Below are 23,332 nucleotides of genomic sequence, written 5' to 3' on the forward strand. Positions count from 1 at the left end.
GTAAACACTCATGAGATGTCCTCAAAGAGCACCATAGATTGCCTAGCATCTTAATCTTAGTCTTTGGATCTAAAAGAATTAGCTTTTCTACTTGACTGGTTTAAAATTTCGGGTGCTCATCATTCAGTCTTCAGCATTTGTGCACAGCTTCTGTCAGAGGGCGTGTAGCAAAGCGACCATCTCCCGAGGCAGCAGCGTCCACAGAGAACATAACCTCCTTTGCCCTGTCCCTAGTTACAGCATCTGTCGCTTGTCAGTGGTGCCACCAGAGTGAAGGGCATTGAGCTTATTGATCACAGAACAAACCTGCAATTTTGCCCATGACCCAGGATGTAGTGATAGTTGGCGATTATGGGGCCCATGGTTCTTACTGTGAAGATGGGATTTCTCAGCCTTGGGATCAGAAGCATGGGAAGAATTAGGTTGGGTTCCTGTTGGGTGTTTGATGTGAGAATAATCTGAAAATCAAAAGATGAAGTGGAGAAGGTGAGATTTTTGAGTTCTCAAGTGTTTCTTGCAAGATTCATGCTGTGTAAAATAGAAAGCAGTGAGGGAAATAAAGGTACCAACATTTTATTGGGAATGTTAAACTTGGTCATTTTTTTATCCACACAATCACATTTCATTTAGTATTTGGGAATTAAACCCTATGCATGCCAGGCAAGTACTCTGCCAATGAACTATGATCCCAGCCTTTCATTTAGTCTTTTTGCATTCTGAAATCCCCTCTTGATTATTGTTACCTTCCATTAGATTCACATAAGCTTACTTTTACAAGTCTGTCTTTGACCTTTGAAAGTCTCAACACACTTTAAAAACAAATTTATTATACTTATTTAGTGTGTGTGTGTGTGTGTGTGTGTGTGTGTGTGTGTGTGTGTGTGTTTTGCCCTCTGGGAGAGGTCAGAGGACAACTTGGGGGAATCAGTCCTCTGCTTCCACCATGTGGGTCCCAAGGATTAAACTCTGGTCATCAGACCAGGCAATTGTCTTTACTCACAATGACCCAAAGCACACTTTTTTTTTTAATAGTTACTCTGAGCCGGGCAGTGGTGGCGCATGCCTTTAATCCCAGCATTTGGGAGGCAGAGGCAGGTGGATCTCTGTGAGTTGGAGGCCAGCCTGGTCTACAGAGTGACTTCCAGGAAAGGTGCAAAGCTACACAGAGACGCCCTGTCTCAAAAAACAAAAACAAAAACAAAACAAACAAACAAAAAAGTTACCCTGTGGTCTTTTGCTCTCTGTGTTAACTCTTTTTGGTTCATTGACTTTGGGTATCTTTGGCCAATGAATATCTTCTACTTAGGACATCTGCAGAATTACAATGATTTATGGCATCACTATGAGAGCTTCGGCCCTAGTGATCATCAGTGTCAGGGAAGAAAACACACTTAGCTCCCTGCCGCAGGGTCCCTTGGTAATTTGCACTCCTTTCTTCCTAATTCCCTGGGCTTGGACCTTTTGTTACATTGTCTGTGAGAGTTCACTGTGAACGGTATTGCCTTTCCAGAAAGTAATGATAGAAAATTCAAGTTTAGCCAGTACACTTTCAGGTATGAACAAGTCAACTACAAAGGAAAAAGAAAAACAGTGTGCTTTAAAATTGTTAAGTTACTTTTATTTATGTGGGAGACAGGGGCATGTGTGAGCTAGGGCACACAGGTGGAAGTCAGAGGACAGTTTGCAAAGTCAATTCTTTCCTCCCACCACGTGAGTCCCAGGAATCCAAGTCAGGTAGTCAGGCTTATCAGCAAACACACTTACCTGCTGAGCCATGTAAGCCTCAATGGCTTACATCATACTTTTAAGTGATTCCCCCCCACACCAAAAAAAAAATATTGCTGTAATTTTGTCTACTGAGAAATAACTAATGGTGTGCAGTGAGCTATAAGATCATGGGGAAAGTTTTTAATCCATTTCCAATTAGAATATCGCCCTCAGATCTTGCACACATTCCTGATTATGTCCAAGGGCAGCCAGAGCTATACACCTGCTATGCCGTAAGTGGGAGAACTGTGCTCGAGATGGAGCCCGAATCCGTTTTAATTTGAATTTGTACACGTTCCACACTGATGATGCCATGAGGAGAAGAATGCAGCCTGTGAATTCCCGCTCCTCACAGCTGTGCTCAGGGATCCCCATCACACACTGCACAGCATAGTTCTTCCCCCTCCATCAAAAAACCTGGCCTCGTTTGCCTCCTGGCTACACCATGCTGCACCATACAAGGGGCAGTGAGGTGACCTTGCTGGAGAGCCAGAAGACAACTTCCTGTAGCAGCTCTTGTGTAGGAACTTTACAAAGATCAGAAGGCAACATTGCAGGAAAAGAAGATTAAATCCAAGCTGGCACTGTTTCTCAGTGGTTAGAGTGTTTGTTTAGCACGCATGAAGCCGGGTGTTTGACCACAGCACCACATAAACTGCGTATGGTTCATGGTTCTGATCATGATTTGGGAAATGGAGGCAGAAGGGTGAGGAGTTCAAGGTCATCTATGGCTACATAGCAAGTGAAAGGCCAGTCTGTGTTACATAAAACTCTGTCTTAAAAATAAGTGTTTCTTTAAACAGAGATTTTATTCATGCACTCACACATAAAACATGAAGATGTTCACATTCAAGAAAGACAGGCCAGGCACACAGGTTCATAGCCCTAATCACAGCACTTGAAAGGTGGGGCAGAAGATCATGAGTTCTAGGTTGAGGAGGGAGGGAAAGAGGAAGGATGGTGGGTCTCTAAGTGAAATTTTAGCTACAAGCCATTTCTTAAAAATGTAAGAAATAGTTAAGAGTGGACCGATGAGGTGATTCAGTGATAAAGACACCTGTTACTGAGCTGACGATCTCGGTTCAACCCCAGGACTCTCATGGAGGAAGAAGAGAACTTGACTCTTAGACATTGTCCTCCAACATTTATACAATCTCTGTCTGTGTGTGTGTCTCTCTCTCTGTCTCTGTCTCTCTCTCTCTCACACACACACACACACTCATGTGCATGCACACACAATAATAATAATAATAATAATAAATGCATGTATCCTTAAAATCTTAAAAAAGACATAGTTGAGACTCCCCTCCTTGGACATAAACAGTCATCTTTATCTTAATCAAAATGACATAGCCCAGCATTGGAATCTGTCCCTGTGCATTTGGGTCCTATAACTAAGTCTAGGGCTTTTCCTTGAGATGAGTTTTGGTCATTGCTTTGATCTTCTGTCTTTATAATTGTTTCACTCTTCCTTGGGTGGCTTTACCTCCCAGTAACCTCTTTGCTGTACCTTAGGAAGGAAACTAGGCTGGAGAGATGGCTCAGCAGGGAAAGAGTTCACGTTCTCAGCACCCACGTGACAGTCTAGTTGGAATGCCCGCACAGGGGAGGGTGGCATCAAATGCCCAGAGTAAGCTGGTTAACTGGACTAGCCTAACTACACACCCCCCATCGACTAACTGAATTGTAATTATGGGACTCAATAGAACAGTAATACACAGTGATTATCACCAAAGACGATGAAACTGCTCAGCACAGTGACTGGCTTCCTTCTCTCCCCTCCACGGCTGCATCCAGAGCATCGCTGACTGCGTTTGTTCAGGCAGGGGATGTCTCTGCTGGTATTTTGTCTGTGTATATATAAATATATTTTTTATGAACAAGTTCTTTTTTACTAGTATTAACAAAGGCAAAATATCTCAAGTCAGTTGTATTCTTGTGTGCCCTTGAGGGTTTATTTGCTCCACATCCAGATGTCTCCTGTGTTAGAGGAGCCAGATTCTCACCATCAGACATGTAGGTGTCTGGGCTAGATACCCCCTGACTTTTGACCTTTAAACTGACTTTCATGGGCCTTAGTGTCATACAGGACTCAGCAAAATACTTGATAGTGTGTAGTAGTTGACTACAATAAAGAATGCATAAGAGGTCTCCATCAGTGAAAGGGATGTCACCCCAGTCATAGGGTTTGGTTTTTGGTTTTTGGTTTGTGTTTGTTTGTTTGTGTTTGCTTGTTTGTTTTAACTCTGCCAGGTTGAGTGTGATGGAACATGCTTCCATGCTCTCTACAAAATGATTAGTCTGCAGATTTGCAAGCGTATAATAGCCCCACTGTAAACATTGAGAGCAGAAGATATTGGAGATAGTGGATAAAATCAGATTTTAAATAGCTCACTGACTGCATCTTCAGCAGCCCTTTCCCTGGGGACTTAAATCTATTGTTGCCATAGAGAAGAAAATGCAAATTGGACTCCAGTATGTTCCCTTTTTTTTTAAACCAGCTTTGTTTTGAAATTTTCCTAAGTTTTGAAATGAATATGAAAATGGAGAAGGAACATCTTTCTCAAATCTGGCCATCCTGAGTCCAAGTCTCTTTTCACCAACAAGTGGATAGCTATAGGTTATAGTCTAGTGGCAAGATTTTTAGTCAGTCCCTTCAAGAGATACTTGTAGATTCTTTATTGATAGTTAATATGGACACTAATTGGAATTATTTGGGTTAAAGGAGCAAAAATGGATTTCAACAAAAGAAATTTCTAAAGAGTTTATTGTCTTTGGATTGGGGGTCACCGAGAAAAAAGGGGCTAAAGAGGAGTCAGAAAGTTCTAGAAAATAGATAATTAGAGTGGAGGGCAGGAAAACCTAGCTAGAACCAAGGAGTAAGAGAGCCCTTTGATGACATCTCTCGAGACTGGGGATAGAGGCTGGAGAGAATTCAGAGTTGACTCAGGAGAAAAGACGAAAAGGCAAACAAAAATAGCTTGTCCATACATCTGCACCATCATCAGAGAGGAGCAGGCACATCTATCTCAGTCTCCAGTCAAAGACAAATCCCATAGAGCAGGGAAGAGTAATTCCCCAAGACAAAATAAACAAGACATTGTCCGATGAGGGAAAACATGGATGTGGGTGCTATTGACCATCACTAAAGTGAACTAAAATGCATATACTTTTAAAATGCTCACTTTAAAATCAAAATGCACGTTGGGTAGGATAGTTTTCATTACCATGATGTTGTGTGTGAGAAAAACAAAGATGTTTAGTTGGGCTTAGGGTTGCTTGCATATTGTTTAGGGGCCCTGAGACTAGGCAAAGCCTTGTGAAAGAGAACGTGTGGCTGAACCCAGCTGCTCACCTCCAGGTGGTCAAAAAGCAGAAGGGAATTAGAAAGAGCTAAATATAAATATAAATATAAATATAAATATAAATATAAATATAAATATAAGTATAAGTATAAGTATAAATATAAATATCTGCTTCCTACCCCCAGGTCCCACCCCCATACTTTCCACCACCTCCCAAGAATGCCACCAAATACAGATCTGTAATGGATTCATCCATTGATTACATTAGAACTCTCATGATCCATTCACTTCCCAAAGCCCTCTGAACATTTAAAATGGAACCAAGTCTTCAACCACAATCCCTAAGGGGACATTTGGTATTGAGACTGTAATATTTTTGTGGTGGAGGGGGTACAAAAACATGTTTTATCAGCATGAATAGCAGGAAGATCATAAGACCCTACAGGGCTACGTACTGTGTGATCTCATTTGTATGGAATGTCCAAAGGAAACAAAGCCAAAGAAGCAGAACAAAGATGCGTGGTTGCCAAGGTTACAGAAAAAGGCAGATGCTGAAAATGGGTACCAAGAGGTGCAGAGTGAGGAAGATGATGTGGATTAGTGGGACTGCACCTTGTAGTGAGTGGTTCTTGTCTGGTGAGGCTATTGTCCCAATTCTGTGAGCACACAACCCCCGCTGAACTGTATATTATATAAGGATGAATTTTATGCAATGAGAAGTAAGTGTCAATAAACAAACATTTTTAGGAACCAAAAAGTCAACAGGAATGTGATTTTTGGAAAAGACCAGTGTCTTAGGTATTAATGCTAGGAAGGTAAGCCCTCAGCAATGGAGGGATCCAGGAATGGTGGGATTACACACCTGTGACCCCAACGCTCAGGAGACAGAGGATCAGTAATTTAAGGATAGCTTTGGCTATGTAGTAGAGTCTAGGCCAGCCTGGCGTACATGTGACCTTGTAGCAGGAAGCAGTTATACTCAGCCATCCCATTTTGCATGTTGGTCTTCCTTTCTTCGATCTGTTATTCATGTCTGTCATATATTTGAAGTAATTTGAAGTTAAAATAATTTCCTCCCCAAGCTAGAACTATTTGAAATACCTACTTTTATATGAAAATAGTACATCTTTATTTGAAATATAGTGATTGGTGCTTGGAAGATGTGACAACTGAGCGCATTTTTCTCCATAATAAAATGTTTTATTCATGGGAGTACCTCATACATGGTTGATGATGAGTATGCTTGTTTACCTACAGTGCATAAATTACTATAAGTTTGAGACTACTCACTATGAATACTAACTCTACACTTGTGTGATCAGAAGTCTAATTGTGATTATGATCACGAATTACACTTAAATCGTGAACACGGTATAGGCAGACGTTCTCTAATGACTGTGAACGTTTGCAATAAAGGATTATAGGAATCATTTTATGTGAGCACTGCTCAGCACGTACATGTTCAGCACCAGCTTGGCACAGCAGCCCACACAACTCTCGCTTCTTCTTTTGCAGAATGGCTTCACACCATTGTACATGGCGGCCCAAGAGAATCACCTGGAAGTTGTCAGATTTCTTCTGGACAATGGTGCCAGCCAAAGCCTGGCCACAGAGGTGAGACGCTCACCATTCTTCTTGATTTCATGTGTTCAAAAGGCTTTTTGTAAGCCTAGAGCTAAGAATGTCCTCACTAGGATTTCAAGGGCTGCGGTGTACTTAACATGGTGAATCTTTAACAAGATTCCCTAGAAACTATTTTTAATCTTTGAAAATTCTCTCATTGCGCAGATATTATTTATCTGCTCAAGTGCCTGGTCTACCCTATAATTAAGCTATCATTTTAATTTTTTAACATATTTTAGTAATAATAATTTTTGCCTCTTAATAATCTTGCCTCCAAGGCAACCATTGTTTTTAAATATCATTTTAGTGAATATTAGCTGGAAATGTGTTTTTTTTTCCAAATTAGTGTTAGGCTAATTACAATGGTTGAAAAAAAAAAATATATATATACATAAATATGTTAACTAATTAGATTTAATCCATACTTCAAAATAAAACTGTTATACACATTTAAGTACCAAATAACAGTGGTGTTTGTGGGGGAATAGCTTCTACATTCTTGAAGAGAAAAATTACTTTAAAAAAGTGATTTAAGCTGTCTTAGGAAATGTAGCTTTTTGACCTGCCCGTGAGCACTGCTGAAGCATGTCACTTGAAATCTGTTGCTTAGAGTAAAGGATGGACACTTGAAAATTCTTCACGTTTAATTCAGCAGTGAATTTTAGTAGCTAGTCCGTCTAGCTCAGCACCAAGCTGCCACTCTGTGGGGATACTGGTGTGGTTGTTCAATGGCACAGGAAGTGTAGGAGGTTATGTCCTCACCCAGCTGTTGAGATTATGTCCTCCTGACATAATGAATGAAAGACCCAGCAAATGAATGGGAAGACAGTTCATTCAAAAAGACAAACAATGACCATGGGACCTGAACTTATTAATCAGGTAAAGAAAATCCAATCTTTAGGCCTTGAGTTCAAAGGAAAAACTGTTGGGGGGAAGAAACCAGAATTTTCCTACAGCGTTGTTGAAATTGATAAACAGCACAACACGTGTGCTTGGTCACCTGGTGGCCTCTTGAAAGTTAATGCTATGTCTTTTGCTGGTAAGACTTTATGCTACAAGTAGTTTGGAGAATATAAAAATAGTCTGCAGGACTGTTTGTGTAATTAGTAGTATCAGTTTCTAAAAACAGAACAGTGCCTAAACATCGGTAAATGTCAGTATGCTTATCTGACAGCATGCTACCCAACATTATTAAAAAGTGAGCGAGACAACATGGACTGATGGAGCAATGTGTCCAAGGTGCATTCCCATCACTTTCTCCCTCCCTTCCATACAGCCGGGGATGACATCATGAGAGTTTATTGTCTATCTGAGAATATTCTCAAGTCTAGTTAAGAAGTAGTTACTGAGAACTGGAGAGATGGCTAAGCAGTCAATATGCCTGGCTGCTCTTTCAGAGAACCACAGTTGTGTTCCCAGCACCATTGTCTGTAACTCCAGTTTCCAATGTCCTCTTCTGGTCTTTGTGGGCACAGCATGCACACGGTACATAATATGTATATGCAGACAAAGCAGGGAATATACAAAAACAAAAAACAAAAACAAAAAAAAACCCCATCTTTTTAAAAGAAACAATAAAGGGGTAGTAAGTATTACCTTTCAGTAATTTAACTTTGTTTTAGTTTTTGGTTTTTTTTCTTTCTTTCTGTGATAAAGACCATGGCCAAAAGCAAAGTGGGAAGGGGAGAATTTATTTCACCTCACAGGTTACAATCCATCATTGAGGGAAGTCAGGGCAGGAACCTGGAGGCAGGAGCCGAATCAGAGGCCATAGAGGGAAGCCAATTACTGACTTACTCCCCATGGCTTGCTCGGCTACCTTTCTTATACAGCCCAGGCCCACCTGACCAGGAGCAGTACCACCCACAGTTGGCTGGATCTTCCCATATCAGTCATTAATCAAGAAAATGCTCTCACAGAATTGCCTATAGGCCAGCCTGATGAAGGCATTTCTCAACTGAAGCTCCTTTTCCCAGATGATCACAGCTTGTGTCAAGTTTAAAAAACAAACAAACAAAAAACACCAGCACAAATTTTGTGTCATCATTTTTTAGTTTTGTAGAATAGTCAGTAAAGGTATGGGGACACTATCTTTTAATACATCACACTGTGTCTTTATGTGGATAAGATCTGATTCCCCACAGATAGTTGATTCTTCAGGTGAATTGTTTCTCTTTATTCTTTTTTGTTTTAGTATTAGAGACCAAAAGAAAATCAACACAAATAAAATATTTGGGGGGGCTGACGAGATGGCTCAGCAGTTAAGAGCACTGACTGATCTTCCAGAGGTCTTGAGTTCAATTCCCAGCACCCACATGGTGGCTCACACTATCTGTAATGAGATCTGGTGCCCTCTCCTGGTACACAGAACACTGTATACATAATAGATAAATAAATCTTAAAAAAATTAAAGTATTTTGTTGATAAGCTATCCAAAAGGTCATATTGTCTGTTAGCCAACCTTATTGGTGTCCTTTGGACAGAGGTCTATGTAGGGAGGGCAGTTGAAGGATATGTTAAATTGCAGATTTTTAAATGGGATTTTTAAATTCCTAAGTGATCTGCCAAATTTCTTTTTCTCTTCTCTCTTTCTCGGTGTTGCTAAGGATCAAACTCAGGGCCCAGCTCCACATCAAACATGCACTCTAGGGGCTGGAAAGATGGCTCAGTGGTTAAGAGCTTTTCCTGCTCTTCCAAAGGTCCTGAGTTCAACTCCCAGCAACCACATGGTGGCTCACAACCATCTCTAGTGGGATCTGATGCCTTCATCTGGCATAAAAGTTGTACATGTAGATAAAGCACTCATACACATAAATAAATAATAAAATCTTTTTTTAAAATTCATTAAAAAATGCACTCTACTGCTGAGCTATGCCCAGGGCCACATTTTTTTTTTTCACTGTATGATTTTTAATAAGCAGGGCACACTTGTAACAAGGCCATGTGCTTGTGCTTGTACAACCTTGTTCCCGTTTCTACACTCTGCAGATGGTATCTTTTGGGGTTGTTTTGCCCTTTCATGTTTTACCCTCTGAAGCATGAGGTTAAATTTGTTCGTTTTCACCACAAACAATCATTAAATGCCTGGTGTGCATCACACCTGCCACATGACAGTGATACTGTGGCCAGTACCCACAAGGGCCAAGCCCTTCTCTCAAGAAGTTTGGCCACATTTCCTTTCTGACTTGACTTCTCTTAAGAATAAACCATAACCTGGGGCTTACACAGGGACACTTTGCTCAGCCTGGAAGGACGGGACTGGATCTGCCTGTACTGAATCCACCAAGTTTAAATGAATCCCCAGGGGAGTCTTGGCCCTGGAGGAGATGGGAATGGAGGGGAGGGGATGGGGAGAAGGTGGGGGTGGGGGCGGGAGTGGGGAGGACAGGGGAACCCATGGTTGATATGTAAAATTAAAACACAAATATAAGAAAAAAAAAGAATAAACCATAACCACATTAATGACTCAAAGCAGGGGGTCAATGGATCCTTAGCTGACTTAGGCTAGGAGCATATTCTTATCGATACTAATCAGATTATCTGCTATGCATTTTCTAGTGCTATGTACTTCTTGATGCATGGGCTCAGCAGTTTACAGTTTATAGCAGTGAAGATGGAGCTGTTTGTTATGACTGCAAACAGACCTAGACTATCAATTCTGCCCTTACCTTGTTGCCTCACGGTTTTTAAGTGAGGTGCAAAGTTGAGTCTTCGTATAGCTTTTCTGTTATCGCTCTCGCCTTCAAAAAGTGCATGGGGTTCTTGATGGAGAACTCAGTGGTAGGGTGCTTGCTTATCATGCACTGGGCCTCAAGTTTATTTCACCTGTACTGTTTCAATCACAAAATACAATGAAAAGAAAAAAAAAAACCTAAATTTTCTCTAGAGATAACACTTGGTTCATTCATCATATCCTTGTACAGATGAATGCACTTGGATGTTCATCTTTATAAAAATGAATCTTGCATTGGCACTCATGTATATAGGAAGTAATCTTTTTGAATTGTATTATGTTGTGTTCTATACTCCATATGCCTAAGGATAAAGCTGTGATTTCATCTTGCTGATATTTTGCTTCTGTCCTGCTTGTTGTCTCGCTAAAAATGATAGGAGTGTCCTTTTCTTTCCTATTTTCTCAGATAGTAAAGTTGGGAGAAACAGCTAGCCAGATCCTGTAGAAGGGAGCATAGATGAGACTCGAAAACAGAGAAAAGAGAGAGAGGTCATCTCAGGAAGGGAGATGTCATAGTAAACATTTCTATATACACCCACAGATAGTGGGGAAACTGGTGGATGGGATCCCTATAGGAACAAACTGGGCAGAATTGTTCCTCATAGGCTTTGTCCAATATGTTGCACATCTTTGAATATGAATGTGGTGATTTGTATTCAGTCTGGCAATGAAGGAGGCATTTCTCAATTTTCCAGCAAAGGAGTAAATGATGAAAGCAATCTCTTCGGAAAACCAAACAAGCCATTAGCATTCAAGTACCTAGTCTCCTCCTCAGCCTCACTGATGCTTTATTGAAATGTTTGTACCAGAAGACTACAGAACTAATCATGACCGCAGTAAAAATTATGAGAAACTTGTCTGTCTACTCACTAGGAAACATCATTTTTAGTGTTCCTTTGGGTATACAGGAATGAGACCATGGTAGAAGTGCCATGTGCTACAGTCCTGGGTGTTTTGTCTTGTGTTGTTTATTCTCCGGTAAGCAACACTACACCAGACATGATTTAATGAACCTCTATGGAGTTTATTGCTGAGTCCACTCTGTTACATCCCAGGGAATTCCCAAGGGCAGACACACAATGTGTAGAACGTACGCATACATCCAGATGTAGTCTGAAATTCCATTTCACTGAACTTCTGGAATCAGAGGCACCCTCAGCTCAGCAGTGGGGAACACTGGGAAGTGTTGGGCAAAGGGGCAAAGTGTCACACAGAAGGATTAAGGCTCATGGGGATCTGTCACATAGCATGATGATTGTAGTTGGTCGTAGCATTTTGCATAGAGCAGAATTACTGGAAGAATAAATTTCTATTGTTCTCATCATAAAAATATCAGGCATTTGAGATGGGGTGTATGCTTAGTAACTTCATTATTCCATTGTGTTCATAAATCACGACATCATATTGTCCTTATAAATGCACACATGGATTCTGCATGATTACTGTGTTATTTCCCCTCACTGGTTGGAGAAGCCAGGAGCCTATAGTGTAGGCCTTTCTTGAGTGGTAATGACCACGCTCCATTCACTGTCCTCCCCCAGACATAGGCTAGGTCATAATGAGTACGTAACCCATCTTTAAAGTACCAGTGAGAAAGCTTACAACCCATTTAAAACCTCCATTGAAAATTTTGCCTAGATTCCACTTGACAAAATTGTTTCATAAAGATTGTTTTATGTGCACTGACATTTGGGCATCATTTTTTTTTATGTAGCACTTTTACATACTTTCAATTTTTTTTCCAGTGAATGTGTGATTAGTAGCCATTTAGAAGAAAAATTCACAAACAGTAGAAATCTCTTGTTTTTTTTTAAAATTATAGTGTATATAAATATGTAATTATAGAAGTATGTAAGTAACTAGTACATGCTTATGTGCTCTTAAATCTGATATTAACTTCAAAAATCCTAAACAAAAACTGATCCATGGTCCTCCCGTTCATGGCCCCTGATTTGATCATTGGAATCCCAGGACAGCAGTAGCTACTTGGCCGATCTTGACCCATCCTTGTGTTCACAGGACGGCTTCACACCATTGGCTGTAGCTCTGCAACAAGGTCATGACCAGGTTGTGTCACTGCTGCTGGAAAATGACACGAAGGGGAAAGTGCGTCTCCCAGCCCTCCACATCGCGGCCCGGAAGGATGACACCAAGGCAGCGGCTCTGCTCCTGCAGAATGACAACAACGCGGACGTGGAGTCAAAGGTAGGACCCGGGTCACCCCAGCCTCTCACAACCCTGTCCTGAGTCAGACAGGCAACCTCCAGGAACACCGGGTCTCCTGTTTGGCAAGCTTGTGCCAAAAGAAAGGGGGGGCATCACTAAAAGGAATGAGAACGTGTATCCATGCCAGCCAATGCAGTCACTCCCTGCCTCAACCTGAGAAGCCAGAGAATGCTGTTCATGCTGCCTTATGCATGCTGAAAGGGAGGCCACCCCCAAAGAAAAGGATTTCCATGCATTTACGGTTTCCTTCCTTTTCACGTCACAAAGCAATGTATTGAACAGTGCAGCTCGAACAGCGGGGCAAAGTCACAAAATGCGAGTGCTAATGTGTGCGAACCTAAGGGGCTGACCTCTCCATTGATAGGCTGCACAGTCAGGAGAGATGAGCTGTGGAAAGCATGCCGCAGGGAAAGAGCCACAGCCGAAGACTCCTATTGTCTTGCTTGGAAGTCTTTATGGGGGCGACGGGGCGATGGACAAGGTCTCTGTGTAGCTGTCCTTTGTCGAGTCCAGCTTTCCTCCCGCACCCAATTCCCTTCCATCCTAGCTTCCGTCTTCATCCCGTAGCCGCCATGAGCTTTCTGCAGTCCACGTCACCGAGTGAACTAACCATTCATTTTTTCCTCCTCTTTGCCTCCCAATGTGTTAACCTAGATGGTGGTGAATAGAGCAACCGAGGTATATATATGTATCTGTCTCCGTATTTGTGTAATCAGGATCTGCTTCATGGCTTTCCATTTCCTAGGTTTGCTGCCTCATCCCCTCCCCCCCCCACCCCTCCTTCTCTGCATTGCCTTTTGTAGGTTAGATTCCTGCTTCACCCACCCCTACCCCTGAAGGAGCATGCGCCAGAGCAGACAGCAGGTTAATTGCCAGGGCTTTCTGCAGCTGAACGTGGCATTGGGAAGGAAGATCTAGGAATCCTCGAAATACCTTATGAGTATTGTAACAGAGACGAAGCCCTCTGATACTTTCGATGCTTATCGGCTGTACTTGAAGCTGCAGACACCCCTGTCGCTCTACTCCTCCTCCAGGACTCAGTCCTTAGGGTTCTGCATGACACTTACCCTCCATGGTGTCAGCAACAGGAGAGTTACTCAGAATGGTGCAACCCGACCCCACCTCCCATGAGAGGCAGTGACGGCTAGCATGGCTAAGAAGCTTGCTAACAAACTAGACACGCATCACCTCTTCTAAGGTTACAGTTTGGGGAGGGGGAGGTGGGAATAAGTGAATCGCTGCATGTTTGGCATTTTTTTTAAGGAGGTAAATTAACCATGGTAGAAAAGCATCCATAAAATCGAGTTGCTGAGTAGGCCCATGCTAATGAACAGATGAGCATCTCAATTCTCTGTAGAACGTGGTCTTCCTCAGTTTAAGAATCCCCGCGACGGTATAATACCTCTGCCCACCCCCAAATTGCTTTAGTCCTTAAAACTGACATTTGCTATTGGTTAGCCTGCATTTACGTTGTATAAAACTAACAGAATTTGTTTTTATGAGTTTCATGGCCAATTCCCTCACCTCCCTAAAACAGCGGTCGTAGTGAAGCCACACAGCTGTGAACTATGAGGGTTTTTGAGATGTTGGCTTCTGCACAGTTCTGCTAGTGGATTCCTTCAATTGATCAGTCTCCATCCCTGGGTTTTCCCTGGCTCTCCCTTTGCCAGTGAGTTTGGGTTTCCTTAGAAACCTGATGAGCCATTGGCCCTGACTGAAGCCTAGTGCAGAATGGAATATGGACCCCAGCATATTTTGCTCCCTCATTTTTATTTGAGCAAAGGAGGCACTGGAAGGAGTCAACTGACCGTTTGTGTTGTGTTTTCTTCACAGAGTGGCTTCACCCCGCTCCACATAGCTGCTCACTATGGGAATATTAACGTGGCCACGTTGCTGTTAAACCGAGCGGCTGCTGTAGACTTCACCGCACGGGTGAGTACATGGCAAAGTATCACATCTTCAGAGAATCTCAAATGACTTTGATGTCTCATTTCCCAGGCTCAGGAGTAAGCTAGGGCATGGCCTTCCAGTCTTTGAGAAATTGGACGTGTTACCTTACCTAACATATTTCTTGTTATTATATAGACATGCGTGTTTCCTGGCAGGGAAGGTAAACAAAGAATGGGAGTATATGTCGATGGGATGGGTCACAAACAATGAACTCTCATAGAGAAAAATACATGTAATTGAAATTCCTGCAGCTGAGAACTATGGACAGTTCTTGATGTGAAATATTCTAGAAGTGTTAGAAACTATGCAGTTGAGTGGGTATGGGAGGAGCTCCCAAGGCCCCACTGCTTCACTGACGGAAGAGCTATTGGCAGTTGACGGTGACTGGGAGAATGAGAGACATGTTTCTCTGAGACTACAGCCACTGTAGGGTTACTCATGTTCCAGTGGATGGCCTCAAACCCATGTGTACAGGTAGCATTAATTCAACTGAATGCAGTGTCTTTAAAGGGGGTATGAAGTTGGTGGAGGGATGTATTAGGGCGGTTCAAATAAGTTGGAGGGCAAAATGAGAGGGTGGTTCTGATCATAATATATTGTATACATGGATGAAATTCCCTGGGTTTGTTGTAAGTTTACTATCTGTAAGATGAGTTCATTGAAATCGTGAAATAAGAGCCATAATAAAGTGATATCAACTCACTGTGGAGTCACAGAAAGTCTTGGCCACATAGCAGCACACCACATCTGAGGCATTTTCTTTGCCACAAGCTCATCTTCTAGAATGATGGGGTGAGGTGAGATGGGAATGTAAGGCCAGTAGTAACTGTATAGCACTAAAAGTAAAATTACCTTTGAAAGAGTTGTAGGTAGGCAGTGCCAGGCCAAGAGTTAGACCTCAAGAAGAAAAGCTTAATTCATCCCTGTTTTACAGGCCAGGTAGGCTTAGCCTTGATCCTTGAGCTAGTGTTTAGAGCAGGCAGGATTTCAGACCCAGAAAACTAAATCACTTACTTCGTCTCCCTCATCTAATTTAAGGCAGGATTTCTTTGTGTAACAGCCTTGGCTGTCCTAAAACTCAATCTGTAGACCAGGCTGGCCTTGAACTCACAACGATCCACTTGCCTCTGCCTCCCAAATGCTGGGATTAAAGGCATGCATCACCACTGCCCAATAGTTGGCCAGTCTTCTTATGGTTCACTAGTTTTAGAAAAAAATTAATGAGCATTCAGGCAGTGCCAACATAGATTTCCACTCTGGCCATCCATTTATTGAAAACCTTGGTTGGTGTGAGTGGTTGGAGAAAGTTACCTCTTGTCACTTGGAGTCCTGCTAATGGCCCCATTTTGCTCCAAGGCCAACTTTGAAGCTCTGAAGGACAACTTCAGAGTGCTTCCTTCAGCCAGTGTTAACACCAAAGACCATTTCTGCTTTCATTTGTAATTCACAGCATAGTCACAACCCCATTAAGTCACATCTTCTAATTAGGACATTTAGAAAATCCAAGTCAAGATGGCTTTGAAGTTGGCCTCTGCCATTCATTGAGAAGTTGTCCATTGCTGCTGAAAATAAGTTTAGAGTTGAGGGAATGCTTAAGCAAATGAAGGGGAAATGTAGGGCAGTATTGTCACACTCCTTTAGGCAATTTGAGTGTATCCATTCCCAACAATGACTGTGCTCATTAGGAGCCATGATCCTTTATTGATTAAAGACGAATGGAAACCTCAGACCTGTGTGTTAACCTCACAGGCATCACCAAAGTGATGTAAAATAATTACACTTGTGTTGGTGTAAAATAGGTCACACCTGCTGCTTTTTGCTGACTCTGAAAACCATCCTCCACAGCCTATCCCATTTGATGAGGCTTCCCAACACCACGTGGAAAAGGCTATGATGCACTTGGGCTATATATTATGTTAGGAGCCCTGCACTCTTGCTTACTCCCAGCAGTCCCTGATTCTCTTTGTTGGCTGTGATGGATGACTGGCGTTATGGTGTCAGAGAAGCCTCTTTAGAAAGAGCTTGCCCGTCTTACATCCCAAATTCCTAATGGCTGCATCATTAGCAGACTGTCATTTTTACTAAGGTAGTGTACAGAGGTCTCTCCCTGCCTAAATTCAGAGGCATCTTCAGTCATGGTTCCCTCTGGAATGAAGCTGAGATTAGGCTGGCGCCCACTGGCAACACCATAGGTTGGGGAGGGACACAGAGAGTGGATATAACCTAGTAAAAGTGCTGGCAAATAGGAGCCAGGGCAGCACCTGAAGGTGTAGATGTTTCTGAAACAGACGAGGGACAGAACCAAAGCAGTATGACCAAGGAGAAGCAAATGTCCACCCCAGCAGCAATTCTGACAACTTGCAGGCAGGACATGCCCAATATTCCAGTGTCACATTTCCCAGACTTGCGTTTTATCAGTGTGGATTTCTGCACTGTGCCTTTGCCCTGTGTTTATAGACCACCCCAGCTGACACCATCAGCGCTTCTTTTGGCGTTATCTACGCAGCTAACCCACAGCATCCCTGGGTCCTCCACGGGTTAACTGCTAACCGCTGCAGCGCAGTGTCAGCATTCTGCAGCCTGAACTGAGTCGGAATTGATGCATGACCCTTGCTTTCATAACAAGTCCTCCCTCTCTTGGGGAAGAGACTGTAACTGAGCCACTCCAGAGGCCCCACGGATTGTCATTCCAGGAAGGAACACATACGCACTGGGGTGATGAAAGGGCAATTCGCATTAAGTGGATATTTGTCAAGTCCCTCCCGTTGATTGAAGGAGCACTTCCTGGTCTGACCCCTGAAAGGGTTAGGGATTTGCTCTAGAAGATTCCATGTGGTTTACAGATGAAAACAGACAGAGTAGCTCTAGAAGGATGCAATAGAAAAGGAACGTGTTTGTTGCCAGGTGACTGCGATGAATTGGGGAATAATGTAATATAACAAAGGTAGACTTCAAACCTTTAATGTAAGTAGGTTTGTACATGGAATATGGATATATAAATACATAAGTACTTGGATTTTATACATTTTACTAATTCAATTATTGGACAATTTCATACATATACACATGTATATAATATATTATAAATATTGGCAGTAAACATTGGCGTGTAATGATCTCTGTGATATGCTGAGTCCTGCTCATAAATACCATCGATGGTATAGCTGGGTCATGTGGTAGATCTACTTTTCATTATTTTGAAGACTCTTGGAGCCCAAGCAAGAGTCCAGAGCTGTTTACTCCATACCTGGACTGCCAGAACCATTCATGAGTGTGGCTAATTATAATTTAAACTGAAGTTAAAATGCATATCCCTTGGAGCTGGAGAGAGGGCTCAGAGGTTAAGAGTACTGGTTGCTCTTCCAAAGGTCCTGAGTTCAATTCCCAGCAACCACATGGTGGCTCACAACCTTCTGTAATGAGATCTGGCGCCCTCTTCTGGTCATACATGCTGTATACATAATAAATAAATAAATCTTTTTTAAAAAAAATTTTTTTAAATGCATATCCCTTGGGCTGAGCATGGTGCCACACGCAGCAGGAAGAACCAGGCAGATCTCTGCGAATTTGAAGTCAGGGTGATCTATGTAACCAGTTCCAGCCAGTCGGGGCTGTAATGTAAGACCTTCTCTTAACATTTCATTTCCTACTTCTCAAGAACATTCCAGGTGTTCAACACTTGCCTATGGCAAGAGGCTTGAGTAGTAGTACACAGCACAGATATGTAACACTTTGGGGCTGACAGAGAAGATGAGGGCAAAACCCCCATCCCCAACCCCACCCCCACATCACAGGCCTGCATTCCCTAATACGACACAGTGATCTATGAATGTCACCTGTCTCTCCAGGAGGGTGTTTGCTCCCTGCCCTGTAGGTTTCCACTCTTCACTAGTCTTTGAAAATTATTTTAACTGTGATTTTGTCCATTTTGTACATTCTGTTGTTGGCTATCTACGTTGTGCATTATCTACAGCACTGTGCTTAGCTTCCATGGTGCTGTCCAGAGCTTCTCTCGGCTTCCCAGACATCTCTCCACACTAGCCTCTGTGCCATTGAGTTTGGCATGAGCTTTATCCTCTCCGCCTTCCAGGGCAGAACTCACTATGCACAGTGAGTGTGCTTCTTATGGCTTCAGCTTTTTGGAGATAAAAAGCCATTTGTTTCTGAAAACCATTCCTCACTGTTCTGGAAACAAGAAGGCAGGATGTTTCTGTGGCCAGAGAGCCCTTTGTCTCCCTGCTGTGACAAGGCACCTTTGGCATACCAGCATACCAATGGAGTCACCAGAAGGTTCTGCAGCATTCCATTGAACCGAGGGCTGGCTATCAGTGTGAACAGCATCAAGAAGTCCCCCCCTCTTCCTCCACTGTTTCCTTCCTTTCTTCTCAGGTAGAATTTATGGCAACAATAATTTTAAAGCTATAATTAATTAAGCATGTACTAAATTCCTTCTTCCACATTAGGCTTGTATATTTAATATCTCAAAAATATGTGAGGACTGAAGTGTAGTAAAATACATGGACGGCACCCTCCCATGCCCTGCTGTACACAAATGAGATTTTGAATTCCTCAAGGTCAAGTCTATGTCTTACTATACTTCATGGAGTCTATGAAGTTGATAGCTCAGCACCAAGAGAGACTCAGGATAAACTTAGAAAATTCCAGAAAGAAGGAAGACATTACTTCTGAGTTTCCTTAGCCATTACATATGGGTGGATCTTGTTCTCAAGCCCAGTTCTTTCCCAGCTCACCAAACTCCCATTGCTTCAGCCTGAAACATGTTTAGACTTAGGAGCTGTTCCCCAGCCAAGGTCAGCTCCACTGAGGGAGAAAGGATGCCACGAGAGTCAGTAAAATTTGCCCAAGAATGGGTTTGGTGAAGGACGAGGTGCTCTGAGCATCACACAACTCGTGTGCATAGATGGCCTTGGAAGACAGGACTGCCAAGCCATGGATGTTGGCATCAGGACCTCAGACTCAGGATGGGAGGGCACAGTTCAGACAACTTCCAGAGGGTGTGTAAAGAGACATCAGCATTCCCCAATTAGGAGTGTAGCTAAACCCCTAATGTCCTTTTAGGGGTCCAGGATTAAGGAGACTGGACTTTGGTTTGTGGAACAGAATCTTTATATGCATGTGTTTCCCTCAAAATACAGTTCATTTTTTTTATCAAATAAAAGGAAGTAAAAAGCCACCTGTAACTTCTACTTATTTGCATGTTTATCCTCATAGACATGCCTGTTCTTAAAATAGATTTATCTCTGAATGTAGGCTCTACTACATCAAAATGTTGAAAAACATTAAAATGGAAATGAGGATTTGAGAACATTGGTAAAAGAATGTGAGTTATAGGAACATGGCCACTCCACATAGTCCCTACATCTGCCTTACCCGTATTGCCATGGTCAAAAGTGTTAGCATTTCTATCTTGGAAGGGACAAAATAAGTGAGCTTTTACCAGGCAGGCCGAGGAATCTTCCTTTGTGTAGATTATTCTTAAAACTTGCACTCCATCTCAACCTTTCTAAATTCCACATTCTTGGAGTGTCTCCTGCATGGTTTTCTTTTAAGAAATATATTGGTCGCAGATTTACTCAGACACTTAAGCTACATTGCTGTCTTCCCATGTGGTGTAGAATTTATTTGTTCCTCACCCTAAGAGGTGAGTTTCTTAGCACACCATGTGAAGCAGAAAGAGGAAACACGTGGGACCTTGGCAGATTGCCCTTCACTATTGCATTGGTCCCTGCCATATTCACCAGGCCTTTTCTATTTTTGGAGACAAGGGTTCCCTGTGTGCTCCAGGCTGCCCTCAAACTTGTGACTCTCCTGCCTCAGCTTCCCAAGAAGTTGAATCAATGCCATGTACCACTCCTTCTCACCTGACCTACAATTTTGTGGGGTTTGTTTTGGTTTTGTTTGTTTGTTATATTGTGTTTTGTTTTGAGACAGGGTCTTACTGTGTAGTGGTGGTTAGCCTGGATCTCACTATATAGATCAGACTGGCTTCGAACTCACAGAGACCTGCCCATCTTTGTCTCCCAAGTGCTGGGATTAAAGGCGCGCACCACCATCTCTAGCTGTTTAGTTTTTCTAAACAACTAATAGAGAGCTGTCTATCAACACAGCCCCTCCTCACTGCCCAGCCATCTTGTCTGGCACTGATGGAAATGGCTTTGGGCTTCCCTTCCTCCTTTCACCACAGAGCATAGGGTTTCAAGACTAGGCAGATTGAGATCACACTGGTAGATTCCCATCAGGCCTTGCGGTTTACCCTTGAGGCTCTTGCCAATGGCAACATTGTCATACACACAGTGAATTCACAAAGAGTTCATAATACATGGTGACATCATGACATGGCCATGTTCATCATGCTTGAGATGTGTGGACAGCACCACGACAGGAGCTCCTCACACCTTGGTGGTGGTGGCCGTCTCTGTCATCAGGGGAGAAGACACTCGTTCTAAGATAGACTTACCTCAAGAGCATGGCACGTGTCCAGTAGGTAGCCTGGTGGCAGCTCTCTGAAGCACTTCTAATAGTCAGAAATGTCCCTTCCAGAATGTACTGGGGTACACCTTGCTGTGGCTTAGGACAATACAAGGTCAACCTCCAAGAGGTGATTCAGGGAGCTGGAGAGATGGCTCAACAGTGTAGCATACTTGCTGCTCTTGCCAAGGACCTAGAGAATGCCCAAGTCGGGCAGCTCACAACTGAGGCTCCAGCAGATCTGATGCCCCCTTCTGGCCTCAGCACCCACATATACAGAGATGCACACGTGATAAAAATAAAATAAATCTTCAACAAAAAAAAGAAGTTAGTCATATGTCATAGCTTGGGGAAGGAAGAACTCCAATAGTGAACAAAAAAAAGTGACAGAAATCGAAAAGGCATATCTCTCCCGTTTCCCCTAGACTTCAGTCCATTTGCTGAAAGTGTTTCTCAATGACCTGAATAAATCCTATTTGGAAATCCTGCAAATCAAAAATTCTATTAAGGTCGGAGTCAGCGGAGCTTAGCTTTCCTCATTTGCACTTAAAAAAAAAAAAAAAGAATTAATCTCTAGCTATAGAAATTTCCTTCCTACCAGTTAGCTCGAGGAGCTGTACTGGGCTGCCATGCCCTGGCCTGACCTCCTGCCGAACATTTTCCACACTGGCTGTCCTCAGATAATACTTTTGCTCAGATGAGCCCTCATCCTCTTCTCTACTACTACTGGCACCCATCCTGGAAACTGGGGGGGGAAATGGACCCTTCTTTAGTGATTTGAGGAATATAGGAGGGCAGAGAGGCCCATAAGGGAATATGTTAACACTTTGCAAAAGCCAGAGTCACAGGCTAAGTGCCTCTGGACCCATGCATGGTCATTGACTCAGCTCTCCCACTTTGAAGCAAGAGTGTCGTCCATAAAGACGGGTTCAGGACAGAGATCTGAACAGAATGAGGCTGGAGAAGAAAGGTAGGGCCAATCAAAGCAGTGGCAGCCAGCCTGAGGGTGCTGGCCTGGGGCCCACAGATGGAAGGGAGGCATTGCTGGTCTATATGGAGAAGCTAAGATAGGCGTGTTCTTGAACACTGTGAGGTGTGTGGAAGAGAAAGCCAGACTTGGGTGGGAGCTCTTGCTATCCCCGGTCACCTGTGGAAAGGGATTGTGGGTGAGGCATGGCCGACGCTGTGTATATTTTCCTCTCTGCAATCTTCCCAGAGCCTCTCAAGGGAAGGTCTGGAAATTGATATAGGACTTTTGTTCATTATTAGCAAATTGTTAAATTATATATTATACAAAACAAGAGGCTTCAGTATGGCATTTCCATACTTATATATAATGTTTTCTGATCTGTTGCACCCTGGAGGCAGTTTTGGTTTTCACAATGCCTAGCATGTGATGAAAGAGCTCCTGAGTGGCTCAGTCTCTGTGCATAGTAGGGCCCCCTACAAATCACACACCCAGTAGTCCCGCATCCATAACGCAACTGCTCAAACACACTGCACCAACTGCCTATGTACAGTCATGCCATGGAGTGGGGCCACATCCCAGGATGGGCGGAGGGAGGGTCTAGAAGTTGGTGCTCACCATGAGATTGCTCCTTTCGGGACACCAAACAGCCCCTGCAAGCATCTCTAAGTTCTCCCACTACAGGGACTTTGCAAAGAGGTGGAAGAAACTCATACAGGATTCTAACCATCTCAGTTCCTCTTTTGTTGAACAGCAGGTGCAGTAGTGAGTGTCCCACATAGAACTCCTCTTACAGCTCTTAGTGTGGCTGTGAGTGGTGGCAAGGATCTCCAGTTTACACCAAGAACCTAGAAAGTAACTGTGTGTGCATGACTCTCAAGTTCTTTGGGATAAGAAACAGTAAACTAGGGGCCTGAGGAGATGGCTTAGCCAAGAAAGTGCCTTCTGTGCAAGCATTAGGATATGAGTTTGGATCCCAAAACGCACATAAAAAATCCAGACATGTCAATGCTTCTCTACAGCCCTGACACTGGAGAAGATGATGGAGAAATCGGAAGAGCTTAAGAACTCAATCGGCAACCAGCCAGCCTAGCCGAATCAGTGAGCTCTATATTCAGAAAGGCCCTGGCTCAAAAGTAAATTGGAGAGCCAAATTGAGGAAGATATCTAATGTCAACCTCTGGCCTCTGCATGTACACACACACACACACACACACACACACACACACACACACACATATGCACGCACGCACGTGTAGCAATGAAGTTGGA

At 43.0% G+C, this 23,332-nt stretch overlaps 1 protein-coding gene across 10 annotated transcripts in view; it reads left to right on the forward strand.

The window, feature by feature from the left end:
- The window catches only part of Ank3 (ankyrin 3), a 310,708-nt gene that overhangs the window by 104,665 nt on the left and 182,711 nt on the right, over positions 1-23,332 (forward strand). For 5 of the 10 annotated variants that reach the window (XM_036167578.1, XM_036167580.1, XM_036167579.1 and 2 more), the window contains exons 5-8: positions 6,588-6,686; positions 12,448-12,633; positions 13,309-13,332; positions 14,488-14,586. In XM_036167578.1, the coding sequence (XP_036023471.1) occupies positions 6,588-6,686; positions 12,448-12,633; positions 13,309-13,332; positions 14,488-14,586 (408 nt within the window). The remainder of the gene's footprint in view (positions 1-6,587; positions 6,687-12,447; positions 12,634-13,308; positions 13,333-14,487; positions 14,587-23,332) is intronic. The other 5 variants (XM_036167577.1, XM_036167581.1, XM_036167582.1 and 2 more) reach the window with 1 other exon arrangement.

The sequence above is a fragment of the Onychomys torridus genome, chromosome 18 (genome assembly GCF_903995425.1).
Source record: "Onychomys torridus chromosome 18, mOncTor1.1, whole genome shotgun sequence".
NCBI lineage: Eukaryota > Metazoa > Chordata > Mammalia > Rodentia > Cricetidae > Onychomys > Onychomys torridus.